We start from the raw sequence: 19868 nt of genomic DNA, 5'->3' as shown, positions 1-19868 counted from the left end.
CTCCGTCACCCCGCTGGCGCTGAGACGCCAGTACAGATCTGGGGATCTCAGCGGGACCCCAGAGTCTGTACTAGCCGGACTCTGTGGGCGCCCAGGACTGCTGCCGGATCCACGGGGAGCAGGTAAGGTCGCGGATCACCGCTTGCGGTGATCCGCGCATTTCAAATGCAGTCCTGTGCCTCCGGTCTCAGGGGACAGACCGGAGGCGCCGGCAGTGGCGGCGGGCCCCCCATACCCCGTGTGTCCACTAGACCACCAGGGACTTAACGATCGGTGCAGGGAGCCGGCGTCCCGGGGGTTAATAGCCGGCCAGGGGAGGCAGCCTTCCCTGTTACAGCGGCTCCTCCCCTCAGCTCAGCGCGCCTTTCAGTATCCATAGTCTGGCGTCGCTGAGCTGTTTCCTCTGCGGGCCACGCTTCCTCTGAGGTCTCCAGCGGCCATTTTATCTCTGTGGTGCAGCAGAAATCTCTCAGGATGGCAGTTGGTCCAGTCCCCCTGCGTACCTCACCATCAGGTCAGTGTACACAGCGCTGTAGCCTTCCCAGACACTGAATCTGGGCAGTTGAATGCAGTGTAATAGTGCAGTATATTATATGACATGTTTATGTATATATGTATATATCTGCATTGTATGTGACTTATGCTAGTGCTGACTGTCTGTACTTTATTCTCTCACCTGTCAGTGTATATCTATCCCTTTTCTTTATCTGCCCTAATACAGCTGTACTTAGGGTGGTTCTGAGACCTCACATTTATATACTTGTTAATATTTGTGTGGTTTGTCACATACTGTTGCGTGCTGCACGTTGCCATATTTTAGATGGAACTGTGTGTTGCATACGCTGAAAATGGGTCCCTGCAGCTAATTTTTGGCATCAGTCAGGACCAGTATAGTGCTGCTTAATATTTCCGCCAAGATTGGTCAGATATGTCTGACCAGGAGATAGAGCGTTATACTGCACCCATTTTTACTATCCTGCAAGTCATGTGCTGCAGGTGTTAGTGCGGAGGATTTGACTCATAAAGGGTTCTGTATGTGGCGTCATCTGGTGCTGGCCTCTTTCACGACCCCCTTGGGCGGTTTGTTTTCTCGGGATCCTCTCAATTGCGGATCGCCGGGCGGGCCCCATTGTTGTACCTCACTTGGGGTTACTTCACCATACTGCCCTTTTCATCTCAGGGTATCTCGCAGCTTCTTGCACTCTTCCCCTGTGACACAGACTACCGCTCCCTGCAGGGGTTTTTCGCAGTATATGAATTCCCCCTGGTGCCACAATAGTCTGTCATTCCCCTTGCAGGGATTACCACAACAGCCACCCTGGGTGGATGTCGTTTTCTACGAAACGCTAATTGGCGTGGTTGACGCCCTGTGGTTACTTCCCAGTTGGCTCTGCCGTGAACTGGATACTGTTTGGGGCTCTTTCCCTCTTACACGGGGGGAAGCCTATTTCAGGTATTATTATCCCTGCTTTAGGGCTGGTAGCAGGTCCATTCTGGTTAGAGTGAATGTTGACCTGCACCTGTATCATACACCCTCAGTATTGCGTGCCTTCGGGTTCCCTGTTGCTGACTAGCGGGTGGATCGCATAGCGGGACTCTGGCTGTTGCCAGATAGGAGGTGTTACAACAGTGTTTGGCCTCCTGTCCCAAATTCCCTGAGGGTCATCACGAGCCCCTCCTGGGGTGGATGGGCGTGTTACTCGTCTGATTACAGACGTTACTACGCCTCCCATTCCTGCGTGGTCGGATTCTTCGGATCCGTAGGTGGTAACTCTGCCTGAAATCAGTATACTTGCTTTCAGGAGTTGTTACCCATCCTACCATGGCTATAGCATGGTTGGTTAATACTATTGCATATTGGGTTGATGCATTTGTAAAGTTTTTTCCCCTCCAACACGTCGGGGGTTCAAATGTATTTGGTCGCTCACGTAATATATGCAGTTGTCATAGGTGGAAATGCCTATATTGGATACCAGTCTCCTAACTTTCAGAGTTCCGGCTGCGACTGTATCCTCCGTAATACCCTATGGCTGCGCTCTGGGAATGCAGAGGTGCAGATACCATCTTTAGGGTTGATATTGTTTGGTCCTGACCTTGACAAGATTGTAGTAACATTGGCAGTATTACTAACGACAAGTTTACCGCTTTCAGCTATGCCCACTACAAGGCCTCAGACTAAGTCTGTTAAGTCTTTTTTGTCCTCTGGGTCAGCCTAAAGGTCTGTTTCTTCGTAGACTGTCGGCATCTACAAGGGCCGACATATCCAGTACCGAGCAGGCCTGGACTGCCAGCCGATCCTGCTTCTGAACCTACGGATATCTCTTCAGCCTGACGGGACAGGCCTACAACTGGGAGATACCGATTTTCTCAGTTCGCCCGGTACTAGTGTCAAGTTGCCGCGGCTACGTGGGTAGGAGGGTACGCCCTCTTTGCTCAGGCGGCCTCTTTACAAGGGCCTTACAGATCCAGAAAGCTATGCAGTTGTTGCGGTAAGCGGAGCTAATTAGGCCATCCCCACTATCTCAGTGAGGGACTGGTTGTTCTGCTTTCTTTCTGGTGCGGTGGCTGAATGGTCCTCTTTGGCCTATTCTCTGTCTCAATTCCCTGAACCAGTTCCTAAAGCTACCTGGGCTCAGGAGGAAATCCCTATGCTCCATCATACGATGTTTGGAACCTGGGGACTTTATGGTATCACTGGATATACAGGACGCGTGCCTACGGGTACTTACAGAGACCTTTCCTCAGCATGGGCTGAGGTTTGCTGTATCACAGCAACACTTACAATTTTTCGGGCTCTGCCTGTTGGGACTGTCCTCAGCCCCACAGGGGTTTACCAGCGTTTTGGATTTTCTGACAGTTCTTCTGTTCAGTATATCCCAATGCTCCTGTACCTGGACGGCCTCCTGCTCTTAGCGGGATCACCGGGGTACTTTACGGCCAGGTCAGGATGACTGTGGCTTCTTCAGGGTGCAGACGTTTAATCAACGGGGAAAAAGTCCTCCCTGCATCCCTCTCTGGGTATTCTTCATCTAGGATCCCTGCTGGATTCTCAGAATCTGAGAATTCTTCTGGCGTAAGACGGAATCTCCACTCTTCCATTAGGAGTACATGGTTGTCTGCGCAGTCGACAGATGTCTTTACACTCTGGGATGCATGGTGGAATGGGCTCAGTTCCATTCCAGGCCTTTCCATAATTGGCTCATCTCCAGATGGAACGAGTTTTTTCTGTCGGATAACTGTTCAAACGATGATGCTCTCTCCGGAGGCAAGTCGGTCCCTGTCCGGGTGGCTATGGCCATCTCGTCCAGGGTTTTCTTTGCTATGGACAGTGTCTGGATCGAATCCTTTTCAGTGCAGTTGGACGTCTGTCGATTCCACCCTGTCAATTAACTTACTCTGGCATAACTCTTGTTTCCCGGTGAACCTGAAAAGGTTCAGTCCGACAGGGTCAGGACAGTGGCTTCCTTTTTAGCAACACTGTTCGTTGGGTGGCAATGACAGGTATGTCACATATTCGGACATAGTCCGAGGGTCTCCTCCCGACCATCTCGGCAGCGTTCATTTCAGGAGCTCTCCATTGGGAAGCGGGAGTCCTCAGCCGTCACGACGTGCATCCCGGGGACTAGTCTCTTCCCCAAGAGAGGTTTCATCTCCTGGTGAGCAGGGGGGGCCCCCCTGAGGGGACCCTCATGGCCTTCTGACTTTATCACACTATGGTGTTACAGTCCAGCTCTGGGGATTCTGAAGCAACCTTCAGCGACTCTTTGTCGGTGAAGTGGTCCTTCCACTTTGTGTACCTGTGTTCTCCGGTCTCCCTTCTTCCTCGAGGTCTTTGGAAGTGTTTTCAATCGAGACGGAGATGCTTTCCTGCTGGTGGCTCCTGATTGCCCCAGATGTCAGGGGTACTTGGATCTTCGGAGTCTCTACATCGATACTCCATCCCTGATGCTTCACTGCCCGGACCTGTTGTCTCAGGGTCCTTGGTTTTGCCTTGGACCTGGGTCGTTTGTCTTTGACTGTGTCCTTACAGTGGTCTTACGGCTTCCCTGGCTTTGTCATCGTTTGAATGATTAGAGCACATGGATCAGCTTTTGCTGGGACCTACCACAAACTGTGGCAGCCATAAATCTTATGGTATTGTACCTGTCGATACAATCCTCCGGTGTCCAGGATTTCCAGATATTCTGGCATTCCTTCCGGCTGGCTTGGGTTTCACACTTGGCCTGGTCTTCCTGACAGTGCGGATCTCTACACTGTCAGTATGGTTAAGATATGGAATTGCTCCACTCTGGTATCCAGTTCATCCTTTGGAGTGTTTTCTTGATTATGCCTCCATTTGTCCTCCCTAGGGACTCCTTGGGAGTAAGTAGTGGTTCTTCGTTACCTCCGGGGACAGTCAATGGAACCGCTGGTTGTGATAGCCATTACATGGTCTATTGCTTAGGCTCTCTCTTTCTCTCAGGGTGTTTATATCAACCAGGAGAGTGTCTGAATTGGGAGCGTTCTCATGTGGCTCCCTCTTCTGGAGGGCATCATGTCAGGGTGTGAGTTGCTCTCGCCCTGTGTTTCTTCTTAGTGGTTTTCAGGTTCCATATTATTCTGGAACTTATGGTACGGCCATTCTGTCCCCAGTCCTCTCGGCTGGTGTGGCCTCATTGACTGTGGTCTGGCCTCTTTGGATTTATGTGATCCGTTCAGGTTCCTTACGGAAATCGGACTCCTTATTGGTGGTCTGAGATTTCTGGTTTTCACAGGAAAGGATGGCCGGCCTATAACCAAATGTTGGCTGGATGGCCTCGTAGGTCTTCCTCAGGGGCCTACCCATGGGTAGGCCTTCCTGTTGTTGATGCTTGTTTTTTCTCGGGCCATGTGACCCTCGTGTGCGGCTCGCTGTGGCGCCTCGGCTGTTTTGCCTTACTAGGTGGCCACGTGGTCTTCTGTCCACACCTTTTTAAGGTTCTAGGCATTGGTTTCCTTTGCCTCTCAGGATGCTTCCTTTTTGGCGACGGATTCTCCTCTCAGCACAGGAGCGTCCCCACCCTTGGTTGAACTGCTTTGGGACATCCCCAAGGTCAACCCTGTGGACCCCCTATGGACCCTGAAGTAGAAAACAAGAGATATGGTAAGAACTTACCTTTGTTATCTCTGTTTCTACGAAGTCCATAGGGTCCACAGGGCGCCCGCCCTGACGCACCTGGCTTCATATGGGCTGTGTGGCTGGTCACCGGTTTTCCGTCTCCCATTTCTGTGAGTATGGTTATTGAGTGTTCCAGTTTTCTCTCTCTTTTTCTCTCCTCCTCCGGCCTTTGGCTACTTACAAACTGAGGTGCCTCTGGCTTGGGGGTGGGGTTATAGGGAGAGTGGACCCAGTGCATCCTGGGAGCTAAAAGCTTTAACTGCGTGGTGCCCGGATTTGGTTCCCAACCTATACCCCAAGGTCAACCCTGTGGACCCTATGGACTTCGTAGAAACAGAGATAACAAAGTTAAGTTCTTACCATATCTCTTGTTATATGCACATTACAAGAAAACGAACAAATAGTTCTTAATTTGGGAGACACTAGACATCTGTCTGTGTATATAATTGCATACTTGATTTTAATTCAGAAAGTTTTTTTTAACCCTTACACACTGCCCGTTCACATCTGGTTGACTTACAGGCTTGCAAAATTGAAGATTTGGGGAAGGTAGATTTTGAAGAAGAAATTAAAAAGAGATTTAAGATGGTTTATGTACCAAATTGGTTCTCTGTTGATCTGAAGACTGGGGTAGGTATTTATTTTTTCTTATTCTGAATGGTAGTTTTTTTTGTTTTTTTTTTTAAATATGATCTGAATCTTACGTACATGTGTAGTAATTATTTCATCCTGACAGCTGTGCGAGGTAAACAAGGCTACTTGGCCACAGCACATCAAATATCCAGAAATGAAGGCTGATGAAATGTGTAATTATTCTGTAATTCTGATTTTCTTAATAAAATATAACTACAATAAAATATCAAAACCATTCATTCGCTAATAAACACCAAGAGTGGTCTGGTAGAGATCAAAGCAAATGGTTTAGCATAGGGATCAATGAGCCTGAAGCCTGACTCGGTTGCACATTACCCTTCAATGTGAATACGTGAATGAAAGTGTGTGGTTCTGAAACATTAGCCCAGTCTCTGGTATAATGGGACATTTTACTGAAACAATATTGCCAATAATAGGGATATGTTTTATAGCGTTATTGCTGAGTAAGGTAACACCTGTGACTAATGTGGGCTGTATGGCCCCAATTACCTATTCTGCCGATCCGATGATCAGCAGTCCATCGGCGGTTCAAGGGCGTTCAGCATTTTAAAAATCCCGACTTGCCATTTCTGACCATTTAACATGAAATGATGTTTATAAATATCACATCTGACCGGTGCCATACTGATAGGACAGAACAGTGGCACAGTAGATAACATTGCTGCTTCAGTGTTTGAATCATTGATCCTATTCTGACCAGATGATCTCCCCAAGTTTGTTTCCTCTCACACACTAGACACATACATACTTGTAGGTTCATTTGCTTATGATTACATTAATCCTAGGGTGTTTTGGGGTGTGTGCATGCCCATGTGCTAGGGAATATCGATTGTAAGCTCCGTTTGGGCAGGCACTGATGTGAAGGATTAAATATCCTCTGTAAAGATAATGTAGACTACATAAATAAATAGTATGTCTATGTAGAGCAGTAGCCTTCTTCAGGCGTTTCGACTTTGACACTTGACAGGTGTGTGTGGTCCATTGCACCTTAACTACCATATATAGCCAGCCTCAGGTCGCAGTGTATCTGGTTCCATTTCCTGTGCTCTTAGCACCTGTGTGTGGTAAGACTTTATACGTTTAGATAATGCACTAGTACAAAATGACTAGTACAAAACATTAATCAATGGTAAATCAAGAGCAGACTAGGGTATATAGGGGAGGGTATGAGGGTTGTTGGACTGTCATCTTTTTATCATATTTTTAACACTTTTATATAAGTGCCAGCAAAGGGGTGAATCTCCTACATATGGTGTATGAGCTTCTGGGCTAAATCTAATATTGTATAGCACCTTTTTAGTTGGCCGTTAAAGTAATAAATGAAGTCACAGGCCGTAGCAAGATATTGCTTGTGACAGAAGGAAAGACAACATTTATTAATGTCCTATTTTATGTTTAAATGCACCTAGTAACCCTCACATCTGACAGGGTGTCTTGTTGGCAGATGCTGACCATTACCTTGGATGAGAGTGACTGCTTTGCAGCGTGGGTATCGGCTAAGGATGCCGGCTTCAGCAGCCCTGATGGGTCTGATCCCAAATGTAAGATTTCAGCTAAAATATTTATTAGAATCACCTTTAAGCAATAAAGAGATTTTTTGTTAATGTGTAAGTTTTTGTGAAGCCAACAAATGTGTAAAACATTAAGGGATTGTGTGCGATGTCTAAAGCTAGATACACACTGGGCGATGTATCGGCTGTTTAATCGGATGGCCGATATACCGCCTACGTATCGGGCGGTTGTGTACCCCCGATATATGTCTGTGAACCACGTTCACTGACCTATTGCGTCAGCTGTGCAGCACAACCGATGGCTGATATATCTGCTGATATATCGGTGCATCTTTCTGCGTTTACTTGCAGTCTGCCGACCGTCCGTACACTTGCTGTAAGGACCCGGCGGTGATTGACATCTCAGCTGGGTGGGCAAATTCAAATGCCCGCCCAGTTGTCATAACCGTGCAGACTTCTCTGCAGAATGATAGGTAAGTGCATACACACTGACCAATCATTAGATAGGTCGGCCAAGTGTGTACCTATTCTCCTGTACAAAGATAGATGTGGCTGAACATAATATGGGCTGCTGACAGTCTCTAGAGTAACCTGGACAATTGGTTTTGCAGTGAACCTCGGGGGCCTCTTGTTACAAGCATTACTAGAGTTCTGGCCAAGAACTCATATCAACCCCATGGAGGAGGAGGAAAATGAAGTAAATCATGGTAAGAAACCTTGTTACCCATCTCTATTGTATTGAGTTGTTTAGTGTAATAAGACTGTAGTGCAGACGCAATTGAAGAAATGATGCAATGAAATCTTTCCAATGACTGCCTGGTGTGTGTTTATTGTGCAGTGGCAAATGGCGAGCAGGAGACTAGGATACAGAAAGGCAATGGCTATTTCCAAGTGCCACCACACACTCCGGTTATCTTTGGTGAAGCCGGGGGCCGCACTCTTTTCAGGTACAGAAAAACCATGTATAGTCCTGCGTAATATATCAGCGCTTTAAAATAATTGTTAAGAGAAAGGGTTACAGTGCATGCGGAAAGTATTCACAACGCTTCACTTTTCCACATTTTGTTGTGTTACAGCCTAATTCCAAAATTGCAAAAAAAATTAATTGTCCTCAAAATTTTACACACAATACCCCATAATGACATCGTGTAAAAAGTTTTTTTGAGATTTTTGCAAATTTAATAAAAACTAAGAAATACATGTACATAAGTATTCACAGCCTTTACTCAATACTTTGTTGATGCACCTTTGGCAGCAATTACAGTCTCAAGTCTTTTTGAATATGATGCCACAAGCTTGGCACACCTATCTTTGGGCAGTTTTGCCCATTCCTCTTTGCAGCACCTCTCAAGCTCCATCAGGTTGGATGGGAAGCGTCGGTGCACAGCCATTTTCAGTTCTCTCCAGAGATGTTCAATCGGATTCAAGTCTGGGCTCTGGGTGGGTCACTCAAGGACATTCACAGAGTTGTCCTGAAGCCGCTCCTTTGATATCTTGGCTGTGTGCTTAGGGTCGTTGTCCTGCTGAAGGATGAACCGTCACGGCGACAAATGGCCCAGACTTAGCGACGTTTCTTTCACTGGTTAATGCAGTCGCTGCTCATGAGAAGTATGTATATGTGGCTAGGAAATCAGAGAAAAAATATCTTGACATATGAGCACGGTGGTTAGATTCAATTTATCGTCATGGGAGAGGGATCTCTGATCATAATCTATATAGTATTGGTGGAATAGGATAGACTTATCTATACTTTTGTACTGGAATATTATTTACTGTTTTTCCAGATATCTGTCCCTTTATGGTAAGTTTTTATATATATATATGCCACACTTTATTTTTCTCTCTTTTTTTTTTTTTTTTTTTTATATATTTTGATTTTACTATTGTAAGACTTATATGTCGGATATTTGTGTAGCTAAGAACGAGTCCATGCATTTATTATGAACCGTCACCCCAGTCTGAGGTCAAGAGCGTTCTGGAGCAGGTTTTCATCCAGGATGTCTCTGTACATTGCTGCATTCATCTTTCCTTCTATCCTGACTAGTCTCCCAGTTCCTGCTACTGAAAAACATTCCCACAGCATGATGCTGCCACCACCATGCTTCACTGTAGGGATGGTATTGGCCTGGTGATGAGCGGTACCTAATTTCCTCCAAACATGGCATTCAGGTGCATTTTGGCAAACTCCAGGCGGGCTGCCATGTGCTCTTTACTAAGGAGTAGCTTCCGTCTGGCCACTCTACCATACAGGCCTGATTGATGGATTGCTGCAGAGATGGATGTCCTTCTGGAAGGTTCTCCTCTCTCCACAGAGGATTGCTGTAGCTCTGACAGAGTGACCATCGGGTTCTTGGTCACCTCCCTGACTAGGGCCCTTCTCCCCTGTTCGCTCAGTTTAGACGGCCAGCTAACTCTAGGTAGAATCCTGGTGGTTCCGAACTTCTTCCATTTATGGATGATGGAGGCCACTGTGCTCATTGGGACCTTCAAAGCAGCAGATATTTATATGTACCCCTCCCCAGATTTGTGCCTCGAGACAATCCTGTCTCGGAGGTCTACAGACTTCATAGAAACATAGAATTTGACGGCAGATAAGAACCACTTGGCCCATCTAGTCTGCCCCTTTTCATGTATCCTTTAGGCAACTTCAACCCTATTTGCTCCTTACGTCTCTCTTAAGGATATTCTTATGCCTATCCCAAGCATGTTTAAATTGTTCCACCGTATTCGCTTCAACCACCTCTGATGGGAGGCTATTCCACTTATCCACTACCCTTTCTGTGAAGTAATTTTTCCTCAAATTTCCTCTGAGCCTACCTCCCTCCAGTTTTAGTGCATGTCCTCGTGTTCTTGTACATCTTTCTTTGAAGAATGCTTTCCTCCTGTCCCTTGTTAAAACCCTTCATGTATTTGAAAGCTTCTATCATGTCCCCCATTTCCCTTCTCTGTTCCAAACTATACATATTAAGATCTTTTAGTCTTTCTGGGCAAGTTCTGTGCTGTAGGCCATGCACCATTTTAGTTGCCCTTCTTTGTACAGTCTCTAATCTGCCTATATCCTTCTGAAGATATATGGCCTCGAGAACTGAACACCGTATTCTAGATGAGGCCGTACTAATGATCTATACAGTGGCATTATCACTTCTTTTTTCCTGTTACTGATTCCTCTCCCTATGCAAACAAGCATCTGACTTGCCTTCCTCAATGCTTTGGTGCATTGCTTGCCTGCCTTCAAGTCATCTGAAATGTTGACTCCTAAATCCCTTTCCTCTTCTGTATTTTCCAAGCCTGGTTTGTGCTCTGACATGCACTGTCAAGTGTGGGACCTTATATAGACAGGTGTATGCCTTTCAAAATCATGCCCAAACAACTGAATTTACCACAGGTGGACTCCAATTAAGCTGTAGGAACATCTCAAGGATGATCAGTGGAAACAGGATGCACCTGACCTCAGTTTTGAGCTTCATGCCAAAGGCCATGAATACTTATGTACATGTGATTTCTTAGTGTTTTTTTTTTTTTTTTTTTCTTTTAATTAAATTTGCAAAAATCTCAAAAACACTTTTTACATGTTGTCATTATGGGGTATTGTGTGTAAAATTTTGAGGACAAAAATGTATTCCATTTTGGAATAAGGCTATAACATAACAATATGAGGAAAAAGTGAAGCGTTGTGAATACTTTCCAGATGCACTGTAGGTTTTTGCACCCCTGGGGGGAGGTGAGGGTTAGGCACACCCCGGGGAGGGATAGGTTTAGGGTGCGGGAGGAGGTTAGGGTTAGGCACCACCGGGGGGGGGGAGGTTAGGGTTAGGCACCACTAAGGGAAGGTTAGGGGGTGGGGGGGAGAGAGGGAATGGTTAGGGTACTCACCGAGCCCTGTCGAGAATCTTCTCGATAGGAATGCCAGGGTCGGTGTTTTCACCGCCGGCAACCCATCTATCGGTATATCATACTGTGATACCTACAAAAAAGCTTGGCCTGCGTCAAAACAGACAAAAGCTAGATGAATCACTTCTGTGTTTGGACACGTGTATATTTAGGGCGGGGAAACATGTTCCTTACAGTGTGAAGGCACATTCTACCAGATCTGTGAACGGGTTTAGGCTTCTGCTGAGCAGCCGATTTGGGCAGACACCTCAGTTCACACCTTTACAAATTTTTATAAGTATATTGATTTTGCATCTTAAAACTGTTTTGGTTGGAATGTGCTGTGAGACCAAACTGGAATTTATTGGAGGACACTGATTGACCTCCCTGCAGGATAGGGATTGGGGAGAGGTAACGGCACAAAACACATTGAATATTTTAAAGTGGCAAAGTCCTAAAGGAGGCTATAATATGTTCCTATGATCCAATTTCGGTTAATTGATTCAGAGGAAAAGATTTAGGGGGGGAATTCAATTAGTCCCGTTAATTTTTCGACAGTTATCCTTTGGGGGGCTGGCCCAAGGGTGCTATTCAGAGACAAATCTTTTTTGCCCATTACATTGCATTGCGTTTTCGAGTACACGAAAAGCGGATGGAATTGAATACGGAGATAAGTTTCCGTTCGGGGAAAAAGTCGCAATCGGCGATACTTTTCCGCGGATCTCGGCTTTTCGCTTGTAATTGGATACGGGCCACAGAGTGAAATAGAATCTATTGTTGATTATAGTTCTTGGTCATTGTGGGCTCTTAGAAACGGAAATGAAAGGCTAGCCCAGCAAGACTTATGCCCATTTTAAGTAAGTTAATAATCTGCAACAATTTCACCTCATTATTCATATATGCAGGTCAGTGTAATAATTTTATTTATTTATTTTGCATCTTTTACCTTCCAGGTTACTGTGTAGAGATTCGGGAGGAGAAACTGAATCCATGCTCCTGAATGAAACTGTTCCTCAGTGGGTGGTTGATATCACTGTGGATGTAAGAATTTTTTATTTTTTTTTCCCCCACCCCCCTTTTTCCTATTTTAAACTATTTGGTTACCAGTAGGCAGAGACAGACAATATAGCCATATATATTGGTTTAAGTTAATAACTAAGGTCAGTGCTCTGATGTCTTCTGTGTCTGCTGGTTGCCCACTTTCCTCTTTTACTGGGCAGTTAGTGGAAGAGTGGGCACAGATGGCGCTTTCTGTGGTATAGCATTACAGAAGACTGGTCGATAATTACTGACACTCGTGAGAGATAACTAGTAGCTTGTTTTGCATACAGAATGAGTGTTAATGATTTGATGGGGTCTTGTGAGTACTTGTGACGTGTGTTACTAATGGCTTGGATGTAGAGGTTTGTTTTGCCTGCTTATACATTTCCTAGTGTGGACTCTGGTAACAATACATTTTGTTTTGTAGAAAAATATGCCGAAATTCAATAAAATTCCATTCTACCTCCAACCACATTCATCTTCTGGAGCAAAAACCCTAAAAAAGTGAGTATATTTTCTGAAATACAAGCGGTTTCCCATTCTCAAACTGTTTCATTGGGCTCGGGATTAATAGTTTGTGCAGTTTTTAAAAATTAAATACATAAAAGTTATTTTATTCTGTCACGCTCAATGTGCACTGAAGTCTGAACATACCTTTTTATTTACTATTCATTTAAAAGAACAAAAAAAATCAACACGTAATACACTTGTATGAAGTTCCATATGATATAGGATGTAAATAAAAAGGTTGGTGTAATACTGTGTATCCACTTGCCGATTAAACAAAGCGATTTGAATGATTTGCGACATCGTAATCGTTTAATCGGGCATGAAAATGGCAAAAACGACCAGTGATGCGCGCTCCCGCTGGTCGTTTGCGACATCAATCATCGCCTGAACATGCTGGTCAATCTGCAGATAGCGACAGATAGCCCATGTTCAGGAATGAGGGAGGGTGCCTGCACTGACCGACATATCGTTCAGTGTAGGCACTGCAGGGGAAGAGGCAACTAAAATGCAAATGCAGCAGGAGGTGTCTGTAGGAAATAAACGCCTCCTGCATGCATCTGCTATCCGAGTGCAGCGTCCATAGACGCTGCCTAGGATCACCATTGGACGCTATGGTTGCTGCCCTTGGCCCGTCCTCGTAAGCTGGAAATGGCCTTTTGGAACCCATCTGCCAAGTACATAGAGTCTGATTTTGATGACGCAGACCGCTTGGCACGCTTGCCCCCGTTTTGTAGAACGGTCCTGGTTGCTACCCCCCAAACGCAGCTGCATGTTGTTCATCCTGCGGCTAAGGGGAGACTACGACCAATCACACAGGACCCATTCTGCACAAACGCAAAATGGGCCCTGCGCAGACCCAGAACCAACGGATTTGTACATAAACAACCGGGTTTGCATACAAATCCGATTCAGGCCCATACATTACATTACATTAAATATGAATCTAAAAAAGGAAGAAACATTAAGACAATTGCTGTAAAAACATGTTCCCATAGAAGATCATCGTAGATGGTCAAGAATGGACGTGGCTACAGAGCAATTATGCCATAGAGCGTAGCTGCGGATACAAGGGACTGTGGGGAATTTAGTCCAATATCCTCCTGGTAGAACATCCTTTCCAGCTTGGATCAGGGCAAGCAGGTGGCATAGAAAATCCAACACATTTTCCAAACACCGGAAAATGTATTTGAGAAACTGGGATGCTGGTAATTCCTCTTCTAGTGTGGGATCAACAATTGCACCAATCATTAACCAGTCCCCAAGTGTCAGTGGCTATTTTGTTTGTTACATTGTAGTGTAATATTTCCATTGTATATTATATTTCACCTTCTATCTATAGGGACATATGAATGATGGTTAACCCATCTGTAAGTATAAGGAGCAGGCTATGTAGGGGGAAATGTATCAATCATTGGACAGGGATAAAGTGGAGAATTTGATCAAAACAAACAAGTCAGCTTCTAACTGTCATTTATCTAGCACAGTATTTGTAATGACAGTTAAACGCCGATTGGTTGTTTTGGGCAACTACAGTTTTTCTCTTCAAGGCTTGATACATTTCCCCTTAACGTTAGTGTACATGGTCAGACACAGCGACTATCAGATAACGATCGTTATCTGATCGTTCCGCATGTGTTGGATGATCGTTATCGAACATCCAACACATGCTTTAACCTATAACGACCCGTGATTAACGACCGTGTGTCCCTATAGTAAACAGGCCAACCTGGTCGAAATCGACCATGTATGCCGGTTAACGACCATTCGTGCTGCGCATCTACCATCGTTTGGTCGTTTGCAGGGGTATTAACGTGAACAATTTCAACGATAACTATAAGATCCTTATTGCTATCGTTTAAATCGTTCACTTTATCTGATATCGTGTGTACGCAGCTTTAGAGTGAGGATCGATATGGAACCCTTATTTTGTATTTCCCCTATCCAGAGACAGATTATCAGCCAGTGACATGCTGCAAGTCAGAAAGGTGATGGAACACGTCTACGAGAAAATCATAAACGTGGATACAGAATCTCAGACAACTAGTTCCTCTAATAATGAGAAGCCTGGAGAACAAGAGAAAGAGGAGGACATCGCTGTGCTGGCGGAGGAGAAGATTGAGCTCTTGTGTCAAGATCAGGTAACTTTAGTTGTCCATATAGATTGAAATGTACTGAAGTCCTCTTTTGCAACCATAAATAGTGTATATTATATTAGATTTTCCCTATTGTAAGTCCTTAATCACTGAACCAGTCTTATCCATTAACCTTTGAACTGATTTTTTTAACTGGAAATGGCCCCATGTGATTGCTAGTTATTTTTCATAGACCTATTGCCTTAAACATGTACAGCTTCCCTTCTGCCCATGATCAGCCAAATTGTAGTCTATCTCTGTGATGGTCATATTACATAACACACTCCCTGCTGCCATCCACCTCATCACCATTAGCCATTGCTCTAATCCATTGCACAGATGTCCTTTCCCATTGCAGGCTGATTGTAGATGGTGGTAGTGAATATTTGGTGGGCACACTGCACAGAATCTCTGGCTGGCAGCTGCATTAAAGAGTGAAAGCCCCCTCCTCCTGCAGTCTGCAGATATAATGCATGGAAACCTCAAATTATAAAAGCTACACATATGTAACACCCACCCCCTATACCATTGCCAGGCATTGTCCTCTTGCCTGCATACAAAAGTGCCTGCTGTGACGCATTTATGCAGACCCAACCTCTTGTGCATACAGTCACTGTTACTTACATTAGTACCCATTGTCATTGGATGCAGGGGTAGGTGACAGCGGGTGCGTTGAGGAAGAGGAATAATGACCGATTTTGTGGCTTTTGAATTCAGACAAATTCTGAATGTCATCAGTAGAACGGTCGAAATGGTCATTAGGCTGACCATTATTGTGTAGACATGTATTTAGGTCGACAGGGTTAAATGGTTGACACATTCAAAGGGTCGACATTTAACATGTCGACACTAAAATCTTGACACACAGTATTCATGATTTTTAGGGTTAGGCTAAAATAACAATGAAAACCAATGTAAAGGTATTATTTAATCTGTGACGATTTCATTAGTTCCCCATCCCCTACACATACACTTAGAATCACATGTGTGTTTGTTTCCTGCAGATTCTAGACCCCAATATGGACCTGAGGACTGTGAAACATTTCATTTGGAAGAGTGGGGGCGATTTAACCCTCCACTACCGCCAGAAGTCAACGTGAAAGGATTCCAAGTAGCTATAACGCTGTTATTTACTCTTGTGGACTGAGCCCTGCTGAATTCTTACATAGATGTTACTTGGGACAGTACGGACCTTCCCACATATGCCTAGTTAATTTAACTGTAACAAATGATGAAGGATGACTTCCGCTTTAGTTACTTGGGGATCCACAAGGAATGACTAAACAAAATTGGCAACCCATTATTGTTTCATTTATGTATTAATGTACAGAGTTGTGGAAAGACACTTTCTTTGTTTCTCGGCCCCCCTCTCCCATCTCTTCACAGCAGAATTTTCTGTCTTTCGGAAGCACTTGGTACTAGGCCTCCTATACTTTGTGTGACAGTGCACATTCCAGCCATCAAGTGTCTGTTTTCTCCCATCCTAAACTGTTGGTAGCATAGCGTTCCAGCAATTGTCTACTCTCTGTGTAAAAATGCCAACTGTTCTTGTGGAACAATTTCTGTATACGGGGAATACTATGACATGTTCCCAAGCTGGGTGCATCTCATGATGCTGTGCATCGTATTAAATGAAATTCCCCATGTCACATAGCTGATCACCAGACACTGGGCCAAATCCTGCATTAAGGCGACTTAGGACAAAATTTCAAACCGCTGTATTTTGTAACATAAATATTCAGAGATTTGTGAAAAAGTTTCTGAAAATTTAAAACAAAAAGCATCAAACTTCATGTTTACTAGATAAAGTCGTTGCTTTTGGAAATGTAAATAAAGTTACAGTTTTTGCCAATAGAATAGTGTACAGGGTCACTAGTCAGGACGTGATGTGCAGTTTTTAAGGAATGAATGGACAGGTTATTTAGTAAAATGTTTAGTTATTGGTAGGCAATGCTAAGAAATGTAGCTCTTAACTAAAAATCCTTAGAATCAATGTAGATTTGTTGTTTTGCAGGATTTTTAAAGGGGTGATATTGCCTCCCTCTATTTTTTTTCTTGTTTTAAAATATTAGGAGAGCCCCCGCACCTTCCCAACCAGAATGGGGGCATCCCTTAGCAAGACAGTGTGGTTAGGCAGCTAAAATCACCTCAGGTGCTGTGGGCTAGCCAAACAAACGTTACACATATCTCCTGGTCCATTGACTGAAAGGATCTAATCAGTCTCCACCCAAAAATACTCCCCTCTTTAAGACCAGCGGTATTAGGCTTTCATAGGTTCGCATTTTATTCCTTCATTCCAGGGTGGCGTTAATGTTTTTTATTCTGTGTGTTTGTTTTAATATTACCAGCTATTCCCTCTGTGGTAGGATACCCATTGTTACCCATAATTTTGAAGCGATATATACCCATGTGACCCGTATTCCATTCTAGATCACAAATAAGATAACTTAAAGGAATCTATTCCCTTCTTTTTCCAGTTAATTTGCATTAAATGATGGCAAAACAAACTTGTGAGTTAATGATTTTGGAAGGTAAAAAAAGGGGGACTGTGCTGGGAAAACCAGGACACACAGGAGCCTGAGGTGCTTGTTAGTATATGTTGTTTTAAGATTATTGTATTGTCTTTCCCAATATTACAGGCAGAAATTCACATGTCCTCTGCAACACTTTTATTGCCACAAAACATTTCATAGAAAAGGTTTCTCTGAGCCTGCTATATGCATAATAGAATATATTTAGGCATGTAATATTTGTTTAATATTTAGAATTATTGAAATTTTATTAAAAAAAAAAAAGTCACCTGTTCTCATAAGTATAATTGTCTATGTTCCTAAAATTAGCAAAAATCACTCTTTACCAAGGCTCAGTAATTTGTGTTGTGTATTTATACCAAGTTACTCATTTGTTTCATTCCTTGGGGAGATTTCGTCCTAGTAATTATATTTTTTGTTTAATTGTAATCAGAACTCTTTTAAAATTGTAAATTTCCACTTCTCTCACTTCTGATACAGTTGTAGTTCTGGAGAACATACTAATTAGTATGAAGTGTACTTTATGGTTGTATAGAATAAAATATTTGATTAAATAACGTCTCACGTATGATTTGTGGTCTGAGAGTTGAGATGAGCTGTAAAGCTTATATATCATTCTGTAGTGGTACAACTGGGGCCACAGTGGCAAAAATAAACTGACTTATGGTGCATACACACGGGACGACCGTCAGCGATAACGATATCGCTGAACGATCTCCCGGGTGTGCTGGATGATCGATATCGATCATCCGACACACCATCAACCTATCAACGATCTCGGGTCCCTGTAGTAACCTGGTCGATATCGACCAGGTTGGCCTGCGTGCACGGGCGATGGACGATATCGTTATTGTCCATGTTCGCGAGGCACACTTGACTCCATAGGATTGCGTGGTGCGATTGCAGTGCGTGCCATAGCGTACGCTGCTGCGGGTAATTGCAAGGCGCGATGCATGCACACGTTTGTATCGCGATCGGCAAGGATGTAAGAGGACACATATATATATATATATATATATATATATATATATATAAAAAGTTAAATGGCCTTTCCACCTTCAGTTTGCTTTTTCTGTCTTTAATCTGTGCCTTTCATCCATATCTTTAAATCATTTGGCAAAGGTTTTGTTTTTTAAATGCCATGCAATACAACACAAAGGGTACACTGCTGCGATCATTTTAGCGTCTGTCTGCAAGTTTATACTGATGTTAGTATTAGCCCTTCCAGTGTGTACAATTGTGCGTCTGAATGTGCAAGAGCTGAGACACCCACTTTGCGCGTCAATAGATGCTGTAATATTTCTTGGTGCGTCTTTAGACTCCACTGTCGGTCGCACTATGGCAGGTGCATGTTTTCTGTCTGAGGATGACCTCCAATGTGAGGGATAAGCGCAACCACTTCAGAAACACTGCACGACATAGCACGCCCATAAGGCAGACTATTTGTGGGCGTCTGAATAGCCACCTTCCTCTCACCACCCAGTAACGCCCAACTTATTCCCAATACATTTCTGATATCGTGCTTCTTAATTACAACTGAGGCTCTGCGCATAAACACAATGGAACGCATGTACCGTGCGAGTTTCTAGGCATTGTGACTCAGAATCAGGACCAAAGCTGTGATTTGAATGCAATTGTATGTGATGCACAGCAGAGTATTGTTCTGTATTCTAGAGCAACAAAACCAGTACCTGACTAATACAGTATAAACACATGCAGATATATGTAATAGCTTGTGAGTTGCAGGCACCCTTGAGATTTCATCAGGTAACAAATGGGATGAGGAGAAAGATGGGGGGATAATGTGACCGGGGCAGTGGCACACATGGGTAGTGGAGAGCGAGGCACATATAAAAGTTGAGGTGGAGGCATAGGCGCACATGTAGAGTAGTGAAGCATATACACTGATAATGAGGGAGGCAGAGGCACTAAGGGGGAGATTAGGGGTAAGAGAGACACATGGGAGTTAGAGAAGAGGCACACGTGGAAGGGAGAAGGAAGATGCATAGATTTGGAGTGGAGGTGGGCAATGGCAGACATGGAGTTAAGGGGGTCTCTACACCTACTGCATTCAATGGAGTTTTGAGGTAGAATCGCCCATGTGGATGGGAGTAGCAGAGGCACCCAACTGCAGACCTCCCACCTATTCCGATTTTGGTGGGACAGTCCTTGCTTTTTGGGCTCTGTGTCACCCACAGGCTGCAGTGTCTCGCGGACAGCAGGTGGGATGTCTCCCTCTCATTTGCTCACATCCAGGGCTCAATTCAATTAGGTGAGAGTTGGGTCCTGTGAGCCTGTCTCAAGGTGAACTCGCACTGCAAATTAAATTTTCTATTCAATTCCAAACTCGCATTGATTTTTCAGAGGAAATTTGCTTTTTATTTGTGCACAACCCCCTTAGCTGGAGAAAAGGTAGGGAAAAACTCTATTCTAAAGGGGGGTATCCATTAGGCGACTTTAGAAATCGCTTGCAAATCTGGCA

General features: G+C 44.2%; 1 protein-coding gene across 1 annotated transcript in view; it reads left to right on the top strand.

Annotated features, from left to right (window-relative positions):
* WDR48 (WD repeat domain 48) overlaps positions 1 to 17701 on the top strand; it is a 50672-nt gene extending 32971 nt beyond the window's left edge. Inside the window, exons 12-19 of the mRNA XM_088446434.1 lie at positions 5660 to 5767; positions 7236 to 7332; positions 7914 to 8009; positions 8141 to 8249; positions 12126 to 12213; positions 12641 to 12717; positions 14669 to 14861; positions 15860 to 17701. Of these exons, the coding sequence (XP_088302560.1) occupies positions 5660 to 5767; positions 7236 to 7332; positions 7914 to 8009; positions 8141 to 8249; positions 12126 to 12213; positions 12641 to 12717; positions 14669 to 14861; positions 15860 to 15955 (864 nt within the window). The 3' untranslated portion in view covers positions 15956 to 17701. The remainder of the gene's footprint in view (positions 1 to 5659; positions 5768 to 7235; positions 7333 to 7913; positions 8010 to 8140; positions 8250 to 12125; positions 12214 to 12640; positions 12718 to 14668; positions 14862 to 15859) is intronic.
* The last annotated feature ends 2167 nt before the right edge of the window (positions 17702 to 19868 follow it).

The sequence above is a fragment of the Taudactylus pleione genome, unplaced genomic scaffold (genome assembly GCF_031769625.1).
Source record: "Taudactylus pleione unplaced genomic scaffold, aTauple2 ptg000398l, whole genome shotgun sequence".
Taxonomy (NCBI): domain Eukaryota; kingdom Metazoa; phylum Chordata; class Amphibia; order Anura; family Myobatrachidae; genus Taudactylus; species Taudactylus pleione.
The sequence above is the reverse complement of the archived record's forward strand: the minus strand, read 5'-3'. Positions and strand labels throughout refer to the sequence as shown.